At 41.7% G+C, this 17,668-nt stretch overlaps 2 protein-coding genes across 7 annotated transcripts in view; one reads left to right on the top strand and one right to left on the bottom strand.

The window, feature by feature from the left end:
• The window catches only part of Wif1 (Wnt inhibitory factor 1), a 119,665-nt gene extending 114,552 nt beyond the window's left edge, over positions 1-5,113 (bottom strand). For 2 of the 4 annotated variants that reach the window (XR_015623702.1, XM_087555333.1), the window contains exon 1: positions 1,828-5,113. The gene's annotated coding sequence lies outside the window, so the exon portion shown is untranslated. The remainder of the gene's footprint in view (positions 1-1,827) is intronic. The other 2 variants (XM_087555334.1, XM_087555332.1) reach the window with 1 other exon arrangement.
• Positions 5,114-5,211: 98 nt separating this feature from the next.
• Positions 5,212-17,668, top strand: part of Lemd3 (LEM domain containing 3) — a 66,757-nt gene continuing 54,300 nt past the window's right edge. For 2 of the 3 annotated variants that reach the window (XR_015624377.1, XM_087559012.1), the window contains exon 1: positions 5,212-6,778. Coding sequence is in view for 2 of the 3 variants with exons in the window: in XM_087559012.1 (XP_087415138.1) it covers positions 5,248-6,778 (1,531 nt within the window). In the remaining variant the exon portion in view is untranslated. The remainder of the gene's footprint in view (positions 6,779-17,668) is intronic. The other variant, NM_001191000.1, reaches the window with a different exon arrangement.

The raw sequence follows: 17,668 nt of genomic DNA, 5'->3' as shown, positions 1-17,668 counted from the left end.
AGCTTTACTAACCAGGCCCTACCTCTGAGTCTCGGAAAGCCTGCCTCATAAAACGTGTTTCTCGAAACATTTGCTCAAGGGCCCTTAGCAATTGGGAATAAGATGACTTCCTAAGGCCCCTTTATAGATCCATAGACCCCACCTCCCTGTGTCCCTTCCCCAAACTAAGACAATCTCACCATCGCCATCTTTGTGACGCAAGACTAGTGAATGCCCTTCTGGCACTATCTGCCTCCCTGGCCTAATTACCTTTAGTCTTTCTGAGTCCTCTTCTGCCTCAATATTGCTGGGGACCACTTAGGCACCCCATCCCTATTTTCTCCAAATCAAACCTAACTTAGTTGCCCCATCTGCACCCAGCCCCCACCCCAACTTTACTAGTGTTTGTTTCGTAACAACAGCTTTTGTCTAGCTAATGTGCCGTCTAGCTCACTCCCCTTCTTGCCACCCCGGGCATTATTTCAGGAATCAGAACTCAAATAGTTTTGAGTTGATATATACATATACATACATACATACATACATACATACATACATACATACATTCACAATATTCTCCCCCTCCCCCTTTGGCTGTTGTGGTTTCTGAACTGAAGAACTCCAGATTCCCTGACTGTCACTAACAGAGGGACCTGTGCCCCTCTCCAGGAACAATGTCGCTTCTACAGCAACAAATACAAACCCATTCAAAATCAGACCTGAAGACTTGAGGACCTAGCTCAAAACATTCAATACCTGATTTCCTTTGCAAGACTGGCTCTTGGCTCCTCCCATCCTGGCTCCTCCCATTATCCTGGCTCCTCCCCAATAATCCCTTTCCTCCTCATTATGTCCATTTTTCGTTTACCCTATCTCTTGAACGGTTTATATAAATTCCTCTTGGACTGATTCACAGCCCTCACTTGGTCCAGCAGACAGGATGAAGTAAAAGCAACGCTTCTCTCAGAATCATTCCAGCCCCCAAACTGCCAAATGATGTATTTTCTTCCAGCCAGCCCCATGAGTGTCTGTAATAAAATCCCCACCAAAACCAGAGTCATAAAACAGGCCCCAAGGCATCAAGAACCAGGCTTCCCATAGAATTCTGGGAAGCAGCCAAACCCAGCACATGCCCTGGAGCCTAGAAGCAAGGTTACTTTATAATAATTTGCTCTGCAGGTAATTATCCCAGCCCTGTTGAAAGTGGGGACTCACTCCCAGGAGAAGGTATGAATATATCCATGGAGTTCCGCTCATGTGACCTCTACACCGCCCAGTATTCTATCAGTACTGAATAACCCACACTAACAGACTGTGGAATCAAACATCAACAGAAACGTTGGCGGGAACAGACCATTTTCAAAACATGGCAGTTAGTCATGAAAAATCCATGCTTCAGTTTGCTACATAAAAGCTCTGGGTGTGAGGACCATGGCAGGCTGATGCCTGCCTGCCTGCCTGCCTGCCTGCCTGCCTGCCTGCCTGCCTGCCTGCCTGCACGTACACACTCATACGTTTTGAAATGTGCAACAATTCCAGTGCACAGTCATCACACGGTCTGCCATTCCATTCTGAAGACACACTGCGATTTGAAAGGGGACCCTTGAAAATCAACGTTTATGACGACGTCATGAGCAGTAAGCAAATGTGAAGCAACTAGAATGCCTGTCAGTGGATGAGTAGATAAATAAAATATGGCCAGTCTATAGAGTAAGACACTTTATAAAGCAGACATATGTAAGGATAATATTATAAGTTAAAGATTTGTTACAACATGGATACATCTTAAAAACATACTGAGTGAAGGGAGACAAAGTAAGAGGTCACATGACTTTTGAGTCTACTTACTTTTGATCACATGACTTTTGATTATCCTTACAAGGAATATACAGAAGAGCTTTATTCATCGAGACATGAAACTGATAACGGTTGCTTGTAGGTAGAGCAAGAAGGACACGTGGGATGATGAAAATATTTTGGAACAGATAGGCTTGACAGTTACGCAATAGTGTGAGTGTCTTAAATGCCACTGGTATACTTTAAAATGCTAACTTTATCTTCTGAATTTCATTTCAGTAAGAATAAACCAAAATCTAAATCTAAATCTATTGATCTGGAGAAACAGAGCGAATTTTAGTACTAGGACCAGAAAGAATACTCTTCTAGGAAATAAAAGCATGAATGGTATCTTTGGTTAAAATATTGGGTTCCAAACATTCTATTCAAAGTTTTTCAATGAAAGCTGATGCCAAGTTTGTATAGGACAGCCAATCATAAATGTCTCCCTCAGTCAGATTTTCAGAATCTACGGAGTCCTGTAACCTTGAGATTGTATTCCCTGTTAAGTATCTGGGTGCAATTAAGACAGAGCTCCAAATGTTAAAACTCAGCCGGTTTTGAAGCTAGAGTACGGTGCACTGACAAAGAAGGAACAAGCTGCGAGTGAGCCACGACTGGCCTGAGGTTGGGGAGGTTCTTCTGAGGAACCAGGGTCCTGGCTGTTCAAACACCAAAACCAAGGGGAATTACAACCCCACATAGTTCCCTAGGATAAGTCATGCCCTCAGCATCCTGAACAAGGGGTTTTGTTGTTGTTTGTTTTGTAGACCAAATGACATCATGTCTTCAAAACTTCTTGTAAAATAAAAATTTGCATATTGGTATGATTGCCACAGTTTATTGATGTGCAGCAGTAACTATCATTTACACACTGTACTTGGATGTTATTTTCACATACTATTATATATTAGCCATCATTCTCATGAAAATTCTTGAATATTAGTTATTTGCCATGTAGGGAAGGGAATATTGTTAACACTTTAAAAGAATAAATTGAGCTTCTGAGGGCCTAAGATTCACTTATGGGTACGTAACTTTGAGACTCGAGACCTTTAGTTCCTAGTTCATTCAAAACCCAAAGTATTGAAAGGCCCAATACCTGTGGTTACTAAGGCCTTTTTGGTCTTTGTTAATTCCTAATGTGATTAACATCTTGGGCAAAGTCTGAATAATTCTACTTCTGTTTGTGTAGCAGTATTTTGACTGTTATAACATGGAACTCCCAGGAACCATAAACTAAAACATAGACTAAAACATATAACGTCCGACTTTGTATTACTAACACTTACTGAATGTACACTGGGCATCAGATCAGACATGGCATTGAGTATCACATAGACATTTAATCCCTAAGACAGTCATCTGTGCAAATTCTGCCTATACAGAAAGGAAGGCTCAGAAACACTAATTTACCAAAATTCCAGATGGAAATATAAGTTGGCATTTAAAAGTTCATGGCAGTTGAGGTTGATACTGTATTACTACTTTACACAGTGCTGAAACAAAATGTCTGACCATAGGAAGTTAAGGAAAGAAAGAAGGATTAATTTTGGCTTATATTTTGAGGCCAAAGTTCATGGCAGTCAAGGAATGAAGCAGGAACCTGACGTGGCTGATCTTGTGCAGCCACGGTCAGGGAGCAGAAAGGCTGAGTGATTTGTTCTTGGTTCACTTTCTGCTTTGTATTCAGTCTAGTATCCCAGGCCATTGGGTGGTCCCACCCTAAGTTAAGGTGTGTCTTCTCACTTTCCTTAGACACACCTTGATAACCCAGACAGACTTGTCTAGATGCTTGTTTCCTAGGTGATGCTTCTACCCAGTCAAGTTGACCATCAAAGACCCCTGGGATTCCTACCTAATGAACCAACAGGGTGGGGAACAAATGTTAAATTAAGATGAAAAGTACAGAAAGCACAGGGATGAAATTCAGTTTGGTTAACATCAAAGGTCCTGGTTGAACTCCTTTGTTATACTGAGACATGGGTCCAAAGTTTATGGTCATTTGAGTCTCTACTCCAAAACTTAGGGTAATAAATTTGGGTCATCCTAATCACTATGGTAGATTCAGGAACATTTGTGACATTGAAGTCTCAAGAAAAAGGGAAGCCGTCTTCCATATGGAAGGTTTTGAAGACAAGGCAAGATTTGCTAGAAATTAAGAATTGAGGTTACTAAGTATTTTTTCTGCTACAGGATGCTGGGTGATGAAAAGCTATAATTTAGGCTTTTGACTAACCTCTTCTGCATAGATGTTTTGTGCTATAGGGTAAAGCAACACTACAAAAGCTACTGTAATGTTTCGTACAATGTGCTAGGATTGCCTAATAGCTTCTAGGGCTTAAGTACTCAATAATACTATGTCACAATTTAAATAAAGGGGAAGCACTCCTCATCAAAACCGGCGAGTTTCTCCTCTCTAGGATTCATCTTGTGTTTTGTGAACAAGAGGGTAGGATTTCCAGTTATTATGATTTTTTTTCGGGGCTGGGGGGAAGTTTATTGACCTCACCAGGCATTTCCCCCATGCCCCTAAATTTAATTTCATCCTATTGGTTTGCAGTTCACTACCTCGTTCAACAAATGTTTGCTGTGTTTCTAGTGTTGAGAATAATAAATGCAAAGTTCCTCTGTACAGGAAGTTTACAGCCAAAGGGGTCATAAAATATTTCAAAATATATAAAAATTTATTAATATTGTTTGGATAGGCGTTAGGCGAGTATTTGCATGGTGAACTCGTCTTTCTTCTGTCAAAACAAATTATATGATGGCTCTCTCGTTTCTCCAGATGATGACATGTGACATATGATGACACATGACGATATATGAAGTCATCATACTTAAGGGGAAAAAAAGACAGAAAGTTAACTACATACACCCGAAAGAGTAGCTATGACTTTTGAAAACTGTACTGTGAACGATCTATTCCATTTCTCCCAAAAGGAGAGCAGCCTCTGAAAAGGCGCCGAGGGAAAGTCACTTAATTTAAAATAAAATAAAAAAAGTCAGCCGGAAAGGCAAAATGAAACTCGAACCAGACAGCAAACTTGCCGATCTAGGGTCGCTCTCGGGGTCTCTATACCGATCCGAGCCAGGAAAGTGTCGTCATGAACTTGAGGGTAGAGTTCCTTTCCACTCCTTCAGCGCGGTGGCAGAACCCCGGGTGGAGGTCAAGGTGTGGCGGCGAGCGGGCGGCGCTCCGAGGCGCGCGGCGGTGACAAGCGGGCCAGCGGCGGCCGCCCGGGCGAGCGCGGTCACGCCGCCCCGCGCCGCTCAGGTGGCGCCTTCCCGCTCAGGTGAGCTCCTCCCGCGCCTCCCATTGGCCGAGGCGCCCGTGGCGCTGGAAGGGCGACGCAGCCCGGTCTAGTTCAGGGTCTAGGGCGGCGCGTCACTTCCGGTAGCGCGGAGCTTGTAAAACACCCTGGAGAGAAAATGGCGGCGGCGGCGGCTACGGCGGCTTCGGCGCCTCAGCAGCTCTCAGATGAGGAGCTTTTCTCTCAGCTCCGCCGTTACGGCTTGTCTCCGGGTCCCGTGACAGAGAGCACTCGGCCGGTCTACCTCAAGAAGCTGAAGAAGCTTCGCGAGGAAGAGCAGCAGCAGCAGCAGCACCGGGCGGGGGGCCGCGGCAACAAGACGCGGAACAGTAATAACAATAACACGGCGGCCGCGGCGAGTGTAGCCGCGGCACCGGCGGGGATGGGGGTCCGGCCGGGCTCGGGGGACTTCGCGTACTTACGGACTCCCGCGGGCCTCGGCCGCCTGTCGGCCTCCGCTCCGGAGAGCCCCGCGGGAGGCTCCGGGGTCGCGGCGGCCGTCCCCGCGGCGGGCAGCAAAGTGCTGCTGGGCTTTAGCTCCGACGAGTCGGACGTGGAGGCCAGTCCGCGGGAGCAGGCGGGCGGCGGCGGAGCGCGGAGGGACCGGGCTGCTCTCCAGTACCGCGGGCTCAAAGCGCCACCGGCGCCCCCGGTCGCGGGTGAGGCGACGAGCGGCAACTCGGCCGAGCGGAGGAAGCCCCACTCGTGGTGGGGGGCGCGGAGGCCGGTGGGCCCCGAGCCGCAGCTCCCGTCGGGGAGCGACGGGGCCGCGGAGGACGTGGACGAGGAGGTAGCGGACGGTGAGGACAGGGACCCGGAGGCGGAGGAGCCGCTGTGGGGCAGCCGAGCCGTGAACGGCAGCCGGCTTCTCCCCTACAGCTGCCGGGAGCATTACTCGGACTCGGAGGAGGAGGACGACGGCGGCGACGTGGCCTCGGCTAGACAGGTATTAAAGGACGACTCCCTTTCCCGGCATCGACCCAGACGGAGCCATAGTAAGCCGTTCTCCGCGCTGACTGCTAAATCTGGCGGCAGCCGGCAGGAGACTTCAGTTCAGGGAGGGGGAGGACTCGCGATGAATGACAGGGCGGCGGCTGCGGGGAGTCTAGACAGGAGCCGAAACCTCGAGGAGGCGGCGGCCGAGCCGGGAGGCGGAGGAGGAGGAGGAGGGTGCGATCAAGTGGACTCCATTCCTCGATACCGTGCTGGCGCGAAGAAGCTGGCACCGCTCCTGTCGCCGCCGAGTCCCGACGTGGACTCAACCTTGGAGTCGCCCACAGGGCCCCTCAAAACCAATAATCACATAGGCGGCGGCGGGGCCTTCGGCGTGGATTCCCCCAGTCTGTATGCCAACAGCATCCCTCCCGGAGCGGCCGCGACCGCCCCTGGTTCACTCAGGATCAACCACGCCAACCATACGGGCTCCAATCATACCTACCTGAAAAACGCCTACAGCAAGCCAAAGCTCTGCGAGCCCGAAGAGGAACTTCTCCAGCAGTTTAAACGTGAGGAGGTGTCTCCGACGGGGAGTTTCAGTGCTCACTACCTGTCGATGTTCCTCCTAACTGCAGCCTGCTTATTTTTCCTAATATTGGGACTGACTTACCTAGGAATGAGAGGGACAGGAGTACCCGAGGACGGAAGACTCTGTAAGTATTAAGTAAATAACACCCCCCCCCCCCGCCCCCGGGCCAGATTATCCAATGCAACGTGCCTAGCGGTGGTGACCTTGACCTGCAGGAAATTTACTTAAACACCGAAAATATGGCGGAATACATGCCTTATTCTCCTTTTGATTAGGAGCACTATTAACCAATATCAGAATGTTATCCTAGGGCTGGTTTCTAAGTTTTTCTGCATGGGCTCAAATTTAAAACAACTTACTGAAGAAGACGACATTATACGCCTTTTAGTAAAAGGTTCTTGACTGTCTTAATTCCTTTTATTTTTAAATAACAGCAGATGTCTTTTGCTCGTGAGTTTTGAAGTGTTGCCATTTTAAGGCAGCGCCATACACGCGGCGTTCCATTTTTAAATGAGCTAGTAGGATTCTAGAAGACAGCAGGATTCTAGACCACAGCATGCTGCTTTTTGAAATTCTGGTGCACACACTGTAGGTAGTTCTCTAAGTTCTTTAGAGAGAATGAATGCTAAAAAGGCAGCAGGGCACACCTCCTAATTCACTTCTCAGCCACTCCCACCCCTGAAGAAAGTCATTGTAGCTTAGCAGAGGAACTTGGAGTCAGAAATGGTGAATGACTACAGGCAGACCTGTGCATCTTCCTCCATACTGAGTACTGAGTAATCAAGACAACAGTAGTAATAGGCTGAACCATTCAAAACAGACAACCTTTGTGTGTCCTCTGAGGACATAAGGAGGAAGCTGTTGGGGTGAGCTCTTTTAGATTGCATGGTCAGGGGGGCTACCTTTTGAGCTTTGTAGAGACAATGTTTCTGGGCAAGGAGCACAAGGAGAAAGCACTTGAATGGAGCAGGAGACTTGTGGTTGGAACTTCTTTTCCTAACCGAGAAAACCATGTTAATATTGACTAGGATGAGGTTTGATAAAATGGGACATTTAATGGACTGTTAGGTTTCTCCCCCTGAAGGTGTTTCTCCTAATATGAATTTACACTATTGTGATTTGTATTTATACAGTTGGCTTACTATATATTTTATTCCACAGTTGTGGTATAGATTACTGTTAGCAGACTGAGTAGTGAAACTTTGATTTCAGTATGACTAAGTCTAAGATAGTAAACAAGTGACTACAGTATTGTTTCATGACAGGCCCTACAAGAGCATTCATTACTTCAGTTGGCTCTCTAGGAGCAAGAGTGATCTATCTACTGTGTCCTGCCTTAAATGTTTGAGAGGGGAGACTCACTCACTCTCTGTCTGTCTGTCTGTCTGTCTGTCTGTCTGTCTCTCTCAGTAGTTAAATGACAGCACCTGCTTTTGTCTGTCTGACACTTACCTTAAAACTAAGTGCTTTACATAGTCTTATTTAGTCTTCAGCAACTCTCAGAAAAGTGTTATCTTCATTTTAAGGACAGGATAATGAAATTCAAGTAAGTCACGAAGTATCCATTTGAAAGTTTAGTGAGTCAGTGGGCTGTGATTTAATGATTTGTTACAGTTTCAGATTTTTTTCTAATGACAAAGCCCCAGTTTCTTAATATTTTGTGTCTTTTGTAAAGTGTTATAGATAGGAGGGTAGCTTTATTGTGCCTAAGAAGAGTAGGGCATTTAGTAAGACTTCATATGGAATTAGTAATCACCCAAATTATTAAAGGTCACTTCCATATCTGTTTCATCACTGTACAGTGTATGATTAATGTTTTGTTATGGACTTAAATTTCAAGTAGCGTTGGATAGGATGCTTGATAGGATGCTGTAGCATGGTAGTTTCCTTTAAACAAAAACCAAAAAACATCACCTTCATTCATAAAAAACATGGTACTTGAACATCCTGAGTGGAAACAAGGGATAGCATGACCGAGGGCTTGGCTGAACAAATCAAAATCCTTAACTTCTTACATGCTTAGAGGTAAAAATATCTGAAAATATCTGCCAGCCTTGTAGTTGGGAGGATCAAAGGAGGTAATCTATTAAGTGTGGATATTTATTTAGAAGTTCAAATAAAATTTGCTATATTTCTGGTGAATTTTACATATATATTAATTATTAATATAAATTATATTTATATTTTAAGATTTATTTTATATATGTTAGTACACTGTTGCTGTCTTCAGCCACACCAGAAGAATCCCATTACAGATGGTTGTGAGCTACCATGTGGTTGCTGAGAATTGAACTCAGGACCCCTGGAAGAGCAGTCGGGGGCCCTTAACCACTGAGCCATTTTTCCAGCCCTATATTTACACTTTAATCATTTTTGAATCTATCATTTATCACCAGTTTGGTTAGATAACACCATAAAGCAGCTGACTCAAAAGTTTGAGTCAAAGTATAATGAATCCATGATGCACTTGACATAGTTTAAGCCATAGTAGAAAAACATTTCCTGCTCGTTTGGTTAGTCTGCTCACTTAATACCATTAGGGTTCTAAGAGGGAACACTTACACTCCCTGTATTCTGAATCTTGTGTTAAAATGTCTAGAGGTAGCGTTCATTGGTCAAATAGTATGTTTAGGTTTTACTTCAAGTAATAATTTCACTAGAAGATTGTAGGTTATATGTGACAGTAAGCTTTTATTAGTTACTTTTGAAATTATACAATATACAATGGTCTTTTAAGTGTGGTTTTTTTTTAAGTAAAAAGTTCTTAATTATTTTGGTCTGCAATTTTTTTATTAGGGATTTTTTATTAAATTAGTTTTACTCATTAAATTTCTTAGTTTGGTTTTATGTCTGCAGAATTAGGTGATCTAAGCTTTTTCCAATTCTTTCCAATTCTAAGGAGGAGCATTCTAACTTTAAACTATCAGAGCAACTCACAGATTAACCTGCATTAAAATTGTCCCATAGGTAATTAAGTCATGACAATTAACTAAAAGAAAAGAGAAGAAACAATAGATTGCCTAATGTAGATTCATGGTTATTATTTAAAAATCATTGTCCAACAAGAGACATGATTCTTGTAGAAAATTTGAAGAGAAATGAAGCAAAAATATGAGTGTAATTATATATTCCTCTCTTTCTAATTTTGTACACATTCTTGTTCATTTATACCAGGAATATACTCCTTTCAGAACCTTCCTTATATTTTTAACACAAATATAGGTGTGTTGATTTTCAATCAATGATATGTGTAAGTTTTACTTTTAAGTGCCTACTGTGCTAAGAATTTTTAAACAACGTAGATGTGTGTTGAGCAGTGTGTGAATGTGTGGTAGATGAAATCTTCAGAACCTACAGCCTAGAAAAAAAGAGCTGGAAGAGGGGCGTAGCTAATACTACACACAGGTAGACAGGCCATTCTGAGGAGGTAACACAGGAACCAAGGTCAGAATTGCCTAGAGGGTTAGCCACTGACAAGAGGAGCACTCTGGCAGATGTAACTAGCTAGTGTGTTGAAAGTTGAGAATGAACGGCCAGTATTGCTGGGACTGCACTTGAGGAAAAACGGCACATGAATGACCAAGTCAGTTTTGCCTTGGGCGATGTCATAATGATGATGAGGAGTCTGAATTTTAAGTGACATCATTCTGTATTAAGCAACTTGTATTTTCACTTAACATTTTATCGTAGGTATCCTTTCCATGTACTGAGTTTATGTGTAAAGGTGTATTTTAAGAATGTCTCTCACCAGGGGTTTTTTCCTCATCCTGTAAGAGTGTTAAATCTGCTATCCTAAGGTAGTCCTTGCAACTTTATCTTCAGTGCCATCCTTCCTGTTTCCCTGGAGTGGATGCTGTTTCCCTGGAGTGGGTGTTTCATCCACTCTTAAGGTCTTGCCTCTCAATTTGTATTCTCTCATAAAGGTCCGTTCTGAATACGCATCTCTTTTGGTTGTCCCAAGTCCCAGCAGCGTCTGCCACCTTCTGTACTGTCATCCTGTTTTTGCCCCTCTCTTCTCTTGTCTGATAGTGATGCTTCCATATATAGCCAGAGCTCAAGAGAGAGACTCGGGTTTGCCTAGATTCCTTCTCTTGACCTTACCATGTCTGGCCCTGTAGGAATTTTGATGTTCGGTAGCTCTTCATTTTTTTTTTTTTAAATCAATCTTTTTTGTTGTTTGCTTTTCGAGACAGGGTTTCTCTGTGTAGCTCTGACTGTCTTGGAACTTGCTCTATAGACCAGGCTGGCCTCTAACTCAGAGATCCCCCTGCCCTGGGATCAAAGGTGTGTGCCTTGCTGTTTGGCTCATTCTTTGTTTCTGTCTCTTCTGCTTTTTGTTAGCTTTTGCCTAAGTTCTTTCCAATCCAAAAGGTCTATGCTTCTGGCCTTTCCAATCCATCTCTGTGCTAGAGAATTATTCTAAAGCATACACAAAATTAGTCTCTCTTGCTTCAGAGTACCCAGTGATTTTCTAATAAGTCAAATTTAAATTTGATTCCATTGTCCTGAGATCACACTTGCCCTGTCTGCCTTCATTTCCTACCAGAAATTGAGTATGTAATGGCATTTGTGTCTTTGAACATATTGCCCGTTCCTTAGGAATAGTTCCTTTTTCTCTCTACTATTTATTCTTAAATTTTGCCTTGTGAACTCAGACACTTCATCCTGTTGGTCCATCACTTAGAAGTGTACTTCACTCAGATAAGAACTTCTTCCTTCATAGCATTTATTACACTATGTGATTGTGTGAGCCCACCATGGCAGACAGATTATACGTTCTAGGTTACTCTTTTTGTAGGTCAGATACAGACTTTATTATTCTATTTTTGGTTTGAATTTCAGTTCTCTCTTATTTTGTGACTTTACTAGAAATGTAATTGTTTAGTGTTAAAAAATAAGGTGCTTGATTTCCCCTTGGGAGTGGCTTTAAGCATTAGATGAGATAATGTATGCCCGATGTTTAGTGTTATTGAAGGAGAAGGAAATAACTTTAGTATTCTTGGCTTATTTGTGACCCATGATTTAGTTTAATGAATAAATGATTACATATAAAGTAGCCAACACAGGCACTCCGTATGTGTAGTTACACATCTATAGATTTACCCAACTACCAATCAAGAATATTTGACAGAAATTTGCATCTAAACATGTACTTTGTTATTGTCTATATAGTATGGTACAATGGATTTTATAGCAACTGACATAAATTTATATTCAGTTACTTATATTTTGCTTTAAAAGTAGAGATGATCTGTAGTACAGAAGAAGATGAATGGAGGGTGTATATAAATGCTATGCCATTTTATAGGACAGACACCAGCAGTTTCAGATTGTCAGTCCAGGAGACCCATTCTTCATGCACACTTGAGAACCACTTTAAATATACACTGATGAGCTCCCTGTATGTCTCAGTTTTTACTCCAATAAGAGTGAAATAACTCATTCCCACAGATCTAGACTACATCAAGATCAGACATAGGAAGTGGTTCTGAATTAGGCTGAAGCCCAAGCTTGGACTTAGTAGGCTAAGCAATGGAAATCATGGGAGATTCAGAGCAGAGAGCTGATAGGGTCAGGCTGTTTCCTAGAAGGGTGGTCAGGTGGGATGGGTAGTGCAGCGACAGAGTTAGAGAGGAGAGCTATAATAAGCATGATGTTATGAAACTTAGGTTGATGATTGGGAATGGAGTAGGGCTTACGATAATTGCTTTGAAGGAAGAAGCATGCTTGTGGATTGGTCTCTTTATTTTCTGTTGTCAGACTCAAAAGAGTATTTTGTGGTCATGCGCCTGAATGACTTAGGAATATCGATACCATGGAGAAGAATTAGAGATGCAGAAGAGGGCACACTCCTGTTTGGAAAAAAAAATGTAGTCTAGAGAAACTTTATTTAGGAGTATTTTTCAAGTTCAAGTAGAACTATCCTTTGGGTGAATGTAGAAACGTGGTTGACACACTTCAGAGACCGGTGCTGTGTGTGAGTACAGGGGCTGGGACTGTTTGATGGAGTGGCCAGCTTTTCATATTCCCTTTAAAAGTACAAGCGTCCCACTTTGTGGGCATTGTTTAAATATTTTCAGTCTTTAGAGGAATATCAACTAGCTGACTCTAGAGGTTGATACCTGGACCCCCAGACATGGGGTTAAAACTTTGGAAAAGATACTTGTGAAGAATGATCAGAGAACAATGTTTTTAGACCTAAGACTATTCCTGTAAATTGAAGATATTTGTTATAACCGGTTTGATGATTTTAGAAACTAAAAAAATTTCTCTATGAGAATGTGTTTTGAGAACTAGCTGTAGAAGAACTTAAAATTATGAAACATCAATGAGAGCTGTTTATCACCATGGAAGTAGTGGTTTGGGGAAATAATGGTGTGTGAGAAGTGGCATTGTCACTTACCAGCTTGTGAACTGAGGCTAAGTTAGGCACTGTAAGCCTGAGTCCTCACCTGTGGAATAAAAGTGGGAATAATGAAATAATACATGGAAAGCTCGGTATGTGGCTGTAGTCATAGCAACACTTCAAAACCCTCTGTGTGCTGGGTTCCAGGCAGAGGACCAAGCACTCATTAATCCTCATACGGGTGTTTCCCTACTGTAGGATGGACAGACGGAGAGGTCAAGGAACTTGCTCAGGATTGTGTAGGTAGTCCTGCCTGGGAAGGGTTGGAACTTGCAGTAGCCGTTAGTCACCATGCAGATCACCTTTACGTGTGCAAGTACATTAGTGCTCAGTTCTTGTTTGGACCATTATCCATAACATGAGGAGTCTGGGCAGGCTGTGCAGATTAGTGTATGGGAACCACGAACTGCTAAGATTAATCTATGAAAGGAAAGTTCAAAATTATACTCAACTATTAGGGACCACGTGCAGCCATTCTCATTTGAAGTATTTATATTAATTTGTAGATATAGGGAAGGGACCTCTGCTGTAGTACAAACTGTGTACATAATATAAAGCTATAATATAACTTTTAATGTAGTTGTACAGTCATAAAAGTGGTGGGAAAAGTAGTTTTATGATGTGGATTCCCAGTATATAATTAATTGTTTTGTAGGGTTTCTCTGGGGAAGAGGTTTAGATACATAATATATGTGGTTTTTCTTCTTCACTAAAATTTGTTTTGTCGTTTATTTTTCTGTTTGTTCTAGTGGAAAGGAAATGTTCTTAAGTGTTGGTATGTATACTTTAAAATTAGGTGTTTTATTGTTTTGAAGACTTAGGGTTTTGTTTCTATGCAACAGTGCTTGAATTGTATATTATAACTTTTGAAACATAACTTTAAAAAAATGTTTCTGCAAATTTGGGTGTCTTATGGTAAAGCTCACTGGAACATACAGTCTCTAGAGCGGAGGAGCTGGGCAGTCCCTGTGCTGAGTGTTGGTGTGGGTTGATCATTTCCTTCTACCTTGCTTTAGTATTGCAAGTTTCTCACAAGGGTTCTGTTTATAAATCATACAGATTTTAATGTAGGCATTATTTTAAAAAATTTTAAATGTAAGTTTTTTTGGGAAGAAATACAGTGAATAAATGTGCCCCAAATGAAGAAGATACAAATTTGAACATTTGCTGCTAAGTTCAAGATGTTCTAGAAGTATCTTAAACTTATGACAAACTAGATTTTTAATTACCATTTCAAGTGTCCGTTCTTTCAGAATTTAAAGACTTAACTGATAAAAGGAACCATTAAGAACTTCGTGTGCACACCAGTTTTTATGAGAGTGCTTACTACTGTTCCCTGTGAGAAACTGTCAAGGTTCTGCAGCTGAGTGCTAGCTAGGCATCCTGCCCCACTGTGACAGGGATGATGATGGGGATGCCTGTCAGGTGGTGGTGGTTACTGATGCTCTGCCGCTGCTGTGTTTGCTGAGGATGTACTTAGAACCCTTGAGCCTTAGTTTTTATAGCTATTAAAATAAAAGCATAGTCAAGTACTCCTTATGTCCAGCCAATGAGTTTTATAAGGAATTTTATATAAATGATTTGAAGACATTGAAATGATCTAACCTGTACTTCTCATACTGTGAGCTAGAATTCTTCAACTATAGTAGTATAATTTAAGAAACACTTGTCCAGCTCAGTGGCATGTTTTAGTAATAATGTTAATAAGTAGTAAAAATACTTTAAATTTAGAGTCTTTATCAGTACTTTTAACTGTATCTCTTATGTTATCTGAGTAGAAAAGGGGGGATGTTATTGTTTCATACCATTAGTATCTTCCTTACTTCCTGGACTGAAGAAGAATCTTTTATTTCTGTGGCTGTATTATTATGATATATCCTAAAACAACCAGAAGCTAGACCTCTGAAGGTAGATTGGTAACTCAGATCTGATACATTAATGTAAATGCAGTACTGAATTTGAGGCAGAAAAGTTTTTTTAGAGGAGCAGAAATAATAGCATGCATATATATGGAATTAGTAGGCTCACACGACAGTGACTGGTAGCCAGCAATAGGTGTTTGCATTCTAGAAAGGCTGAGCATCCTACAGCCACTTGTTCCATCAAGCTCTCCTCTGTCTCTCAGCTCTCAACAGTCTCAGTCTGGCTCTGAAGGCCTGGACCATACTTGAGCTGTGGGGGTTCAGTGCCCGTTGGAAAGCCTGAGATGCTGAGTTCCCTTCCTCATCAGCAATTGCAGTAGCAGGAAGACTGGATTTACCAGCAATGAGCAAGGCAGGTAGACAAAGCAGCACTGCCTTTTACAGACTCTTTGTATCTAAGCTGCCACCTGAAGGTGCTGCCCACTTTAGGGGAGCATCTCCCTCTTGCTTATGCCTTCCTGGAAATACCCTCATAGACGTGCTTCAGTTGAATCTTGGAATAGGCTGCTGTTGGTACTAGCTGAGGAATATTACCTGTTTGGCTTGTTAAAAACTCTTCAGATAGCTTAGAAAGTAGGATGAGTATTCTTTTACCATAGTGGGAAGATGAAGTGTTTCTATTCCAATCAATAGACAGTTAATTAAATGGGTGCAGTCAAGAAACTGAAAGGTATAAAATGGATTTGATAAGCAGAACATTAAAATCAGACTGCCATATTGAAGGAATTTAAAGTGCAGTAAGACTTCCAGTCTCTTGGATAATTTTTATAAAACAATGACAGTTGTATTGTTATTCCATTTTGAATTTGAAATATCAGTGCTGTGATTTTTTTATTAGAATCATTCAGAAATATAGTACATACAATATATTTAGCTAAAATTTTCTAGTAGTCACATTAAAGCATATAAGAACAGGAGTAGAGTGAATACTAATAATTATCATAATCTAAAATAGCTAGAATATCATTTTGAATAACCAGTGTAGAAATTGCTGATGAAATATTTTATGTATTTTGTGTGTGTGTGTGTTGTACTAAGTATTCATACTCAGGGAGTCAGTCTTACACAAAGTATAAATCAACAGACTAGTGATCTTTCCAAGACTCAGTAGACACATGTGGCTAGTCCTTACTGGAACAGCTTAGATCTAGACTGTTCTGCATTATTGGTTTAATTAAATCTAATGGCTTATTCTGGGATGAATACAATGTGCCATACCTTATTTTCTATGTAATTTTACAGTTAATATTTCTAGTAATATGATAAAGGTTTTGTTATCAATTTACAGATACACATAATGAGATAAACATATTCTGTACAAGAGTGGATTTACAACTATTCTGATTTAAATCCCTTCTGTTTACTACATGATAGTGTTTTAAGCATAGCCACTCAGAGATAGGGTAAGCAAGTGAATAAGGTTCACCTCTGTCCTGTGCTCTCTTTAGGGACTTGACTCTATCGCTCCTTACTTTAAAGCACCACGTGCCTCTTAGCTTGAAATGACAGTGGTACTGGCAGCTGTTCTCAGTCCTGTATGCTTGCTTTCCCATTTCCAATTTAAACTGCTTTCTATTACTCTTTAAAGACACAGGAATGAGAGGTGTTCATCTGACAGTTGACTGTAGTGAGAGGGGGAAGTCAGTTCCTGTTGGGAAGAGAAAACCAGTGATGAGCAAAGCTTGTACAGGGGGAAGGGCTTTAACTTGTCAGTATTTGAGAAGGTTTCTGGGAAACTCTTAGTCATCATACTTGAGTTATATACATTTTATATCAGTTCATAGTGTATTATATAGGAGGTTTATACTTAGCAGTATCTCCAATTTAAGTTGAATAATTCCTTAAATTAGATTTGCATTTGTAAAGACTTTACTCACCACAGCAAACTTCTTTGTTGAAATTTTGAATTGGTCAGAATCATTGGGTGATGTGTAATAGCATCTTTAAACTTGCAGTGCCCCTTTACTGTGGGCTGGAACTACATCAGGGCACTTTAGCATCAGGGCACTTGCTTGTGTCTGTGAGGTCTGGGTCAGTCTCCAGCGGGCCAGACAAAATGGGGGTGGGCGACAGTATTCTTGTAGGCTGTAGGACCACAGCTTGCTTGCTTTGCTTTTTTTCTCTTTCCTTCTTCCTCCTTTTCCTTCTTGTTTGTATGTTTAATGTGCATGAGTGTTTGCCTGCAAGAGTATATGTGTACCACATACATGCCTGGTGCCCAGGGAGGTCAGAGTCATCAGATCCCCTGTTGACTGTTCATGAGCCACCGTGTAGGTGCTGAGAATTGAACCTAGGTCCTCTACAAAGACAACAAGTGCTCTAAACTGCTGAGCCATCTCTACAGATCCCCAGATTCTTTCTTAAAGATGTTTAATCTTTTGTTAGTTTCTATAGAGATTTAAATAAGACACCAGGTTTTATCACTTACTGCTTAGTCATGAATCCTAGAGGAAAATAAATAAAAATATGTGCGCATGCTACTTGAATTCAGATGTTTTAAAAATAGAGTATACTAGGGTATGTAGTTTGACAAAAATGGAACATATTACTTAAAGTAGAAAAATTCTAGTAAGTCTTCTAGCTAGAGCAGATACTGTAAGGATAGAAGTAATAGTTTGTTTTATGTATGTTCTTACAAAGTTAACTCTACCAGTGTAGAGTTAACTTCATGAGGCTTCTGTGCCCC

Source organism: Rattus norvegicus, chromosome 7, assembly GCF_021556685.1.
Source record: "Rattus norvegicus strain SHRSP/BbbUtx chromosome 7, alternate assembly SHRSP_T2T, whole genome shotgun sequence".
Classification (NCBI taxonomy): Eukaryota; Metazoa; Chordata; class Mammalia; order Rodentia; family Muridae; genus Rattus; species Rattus norvegicus.
This window is presented reverse-complemented; position numbering and strand designations above follow the sequence as displayed.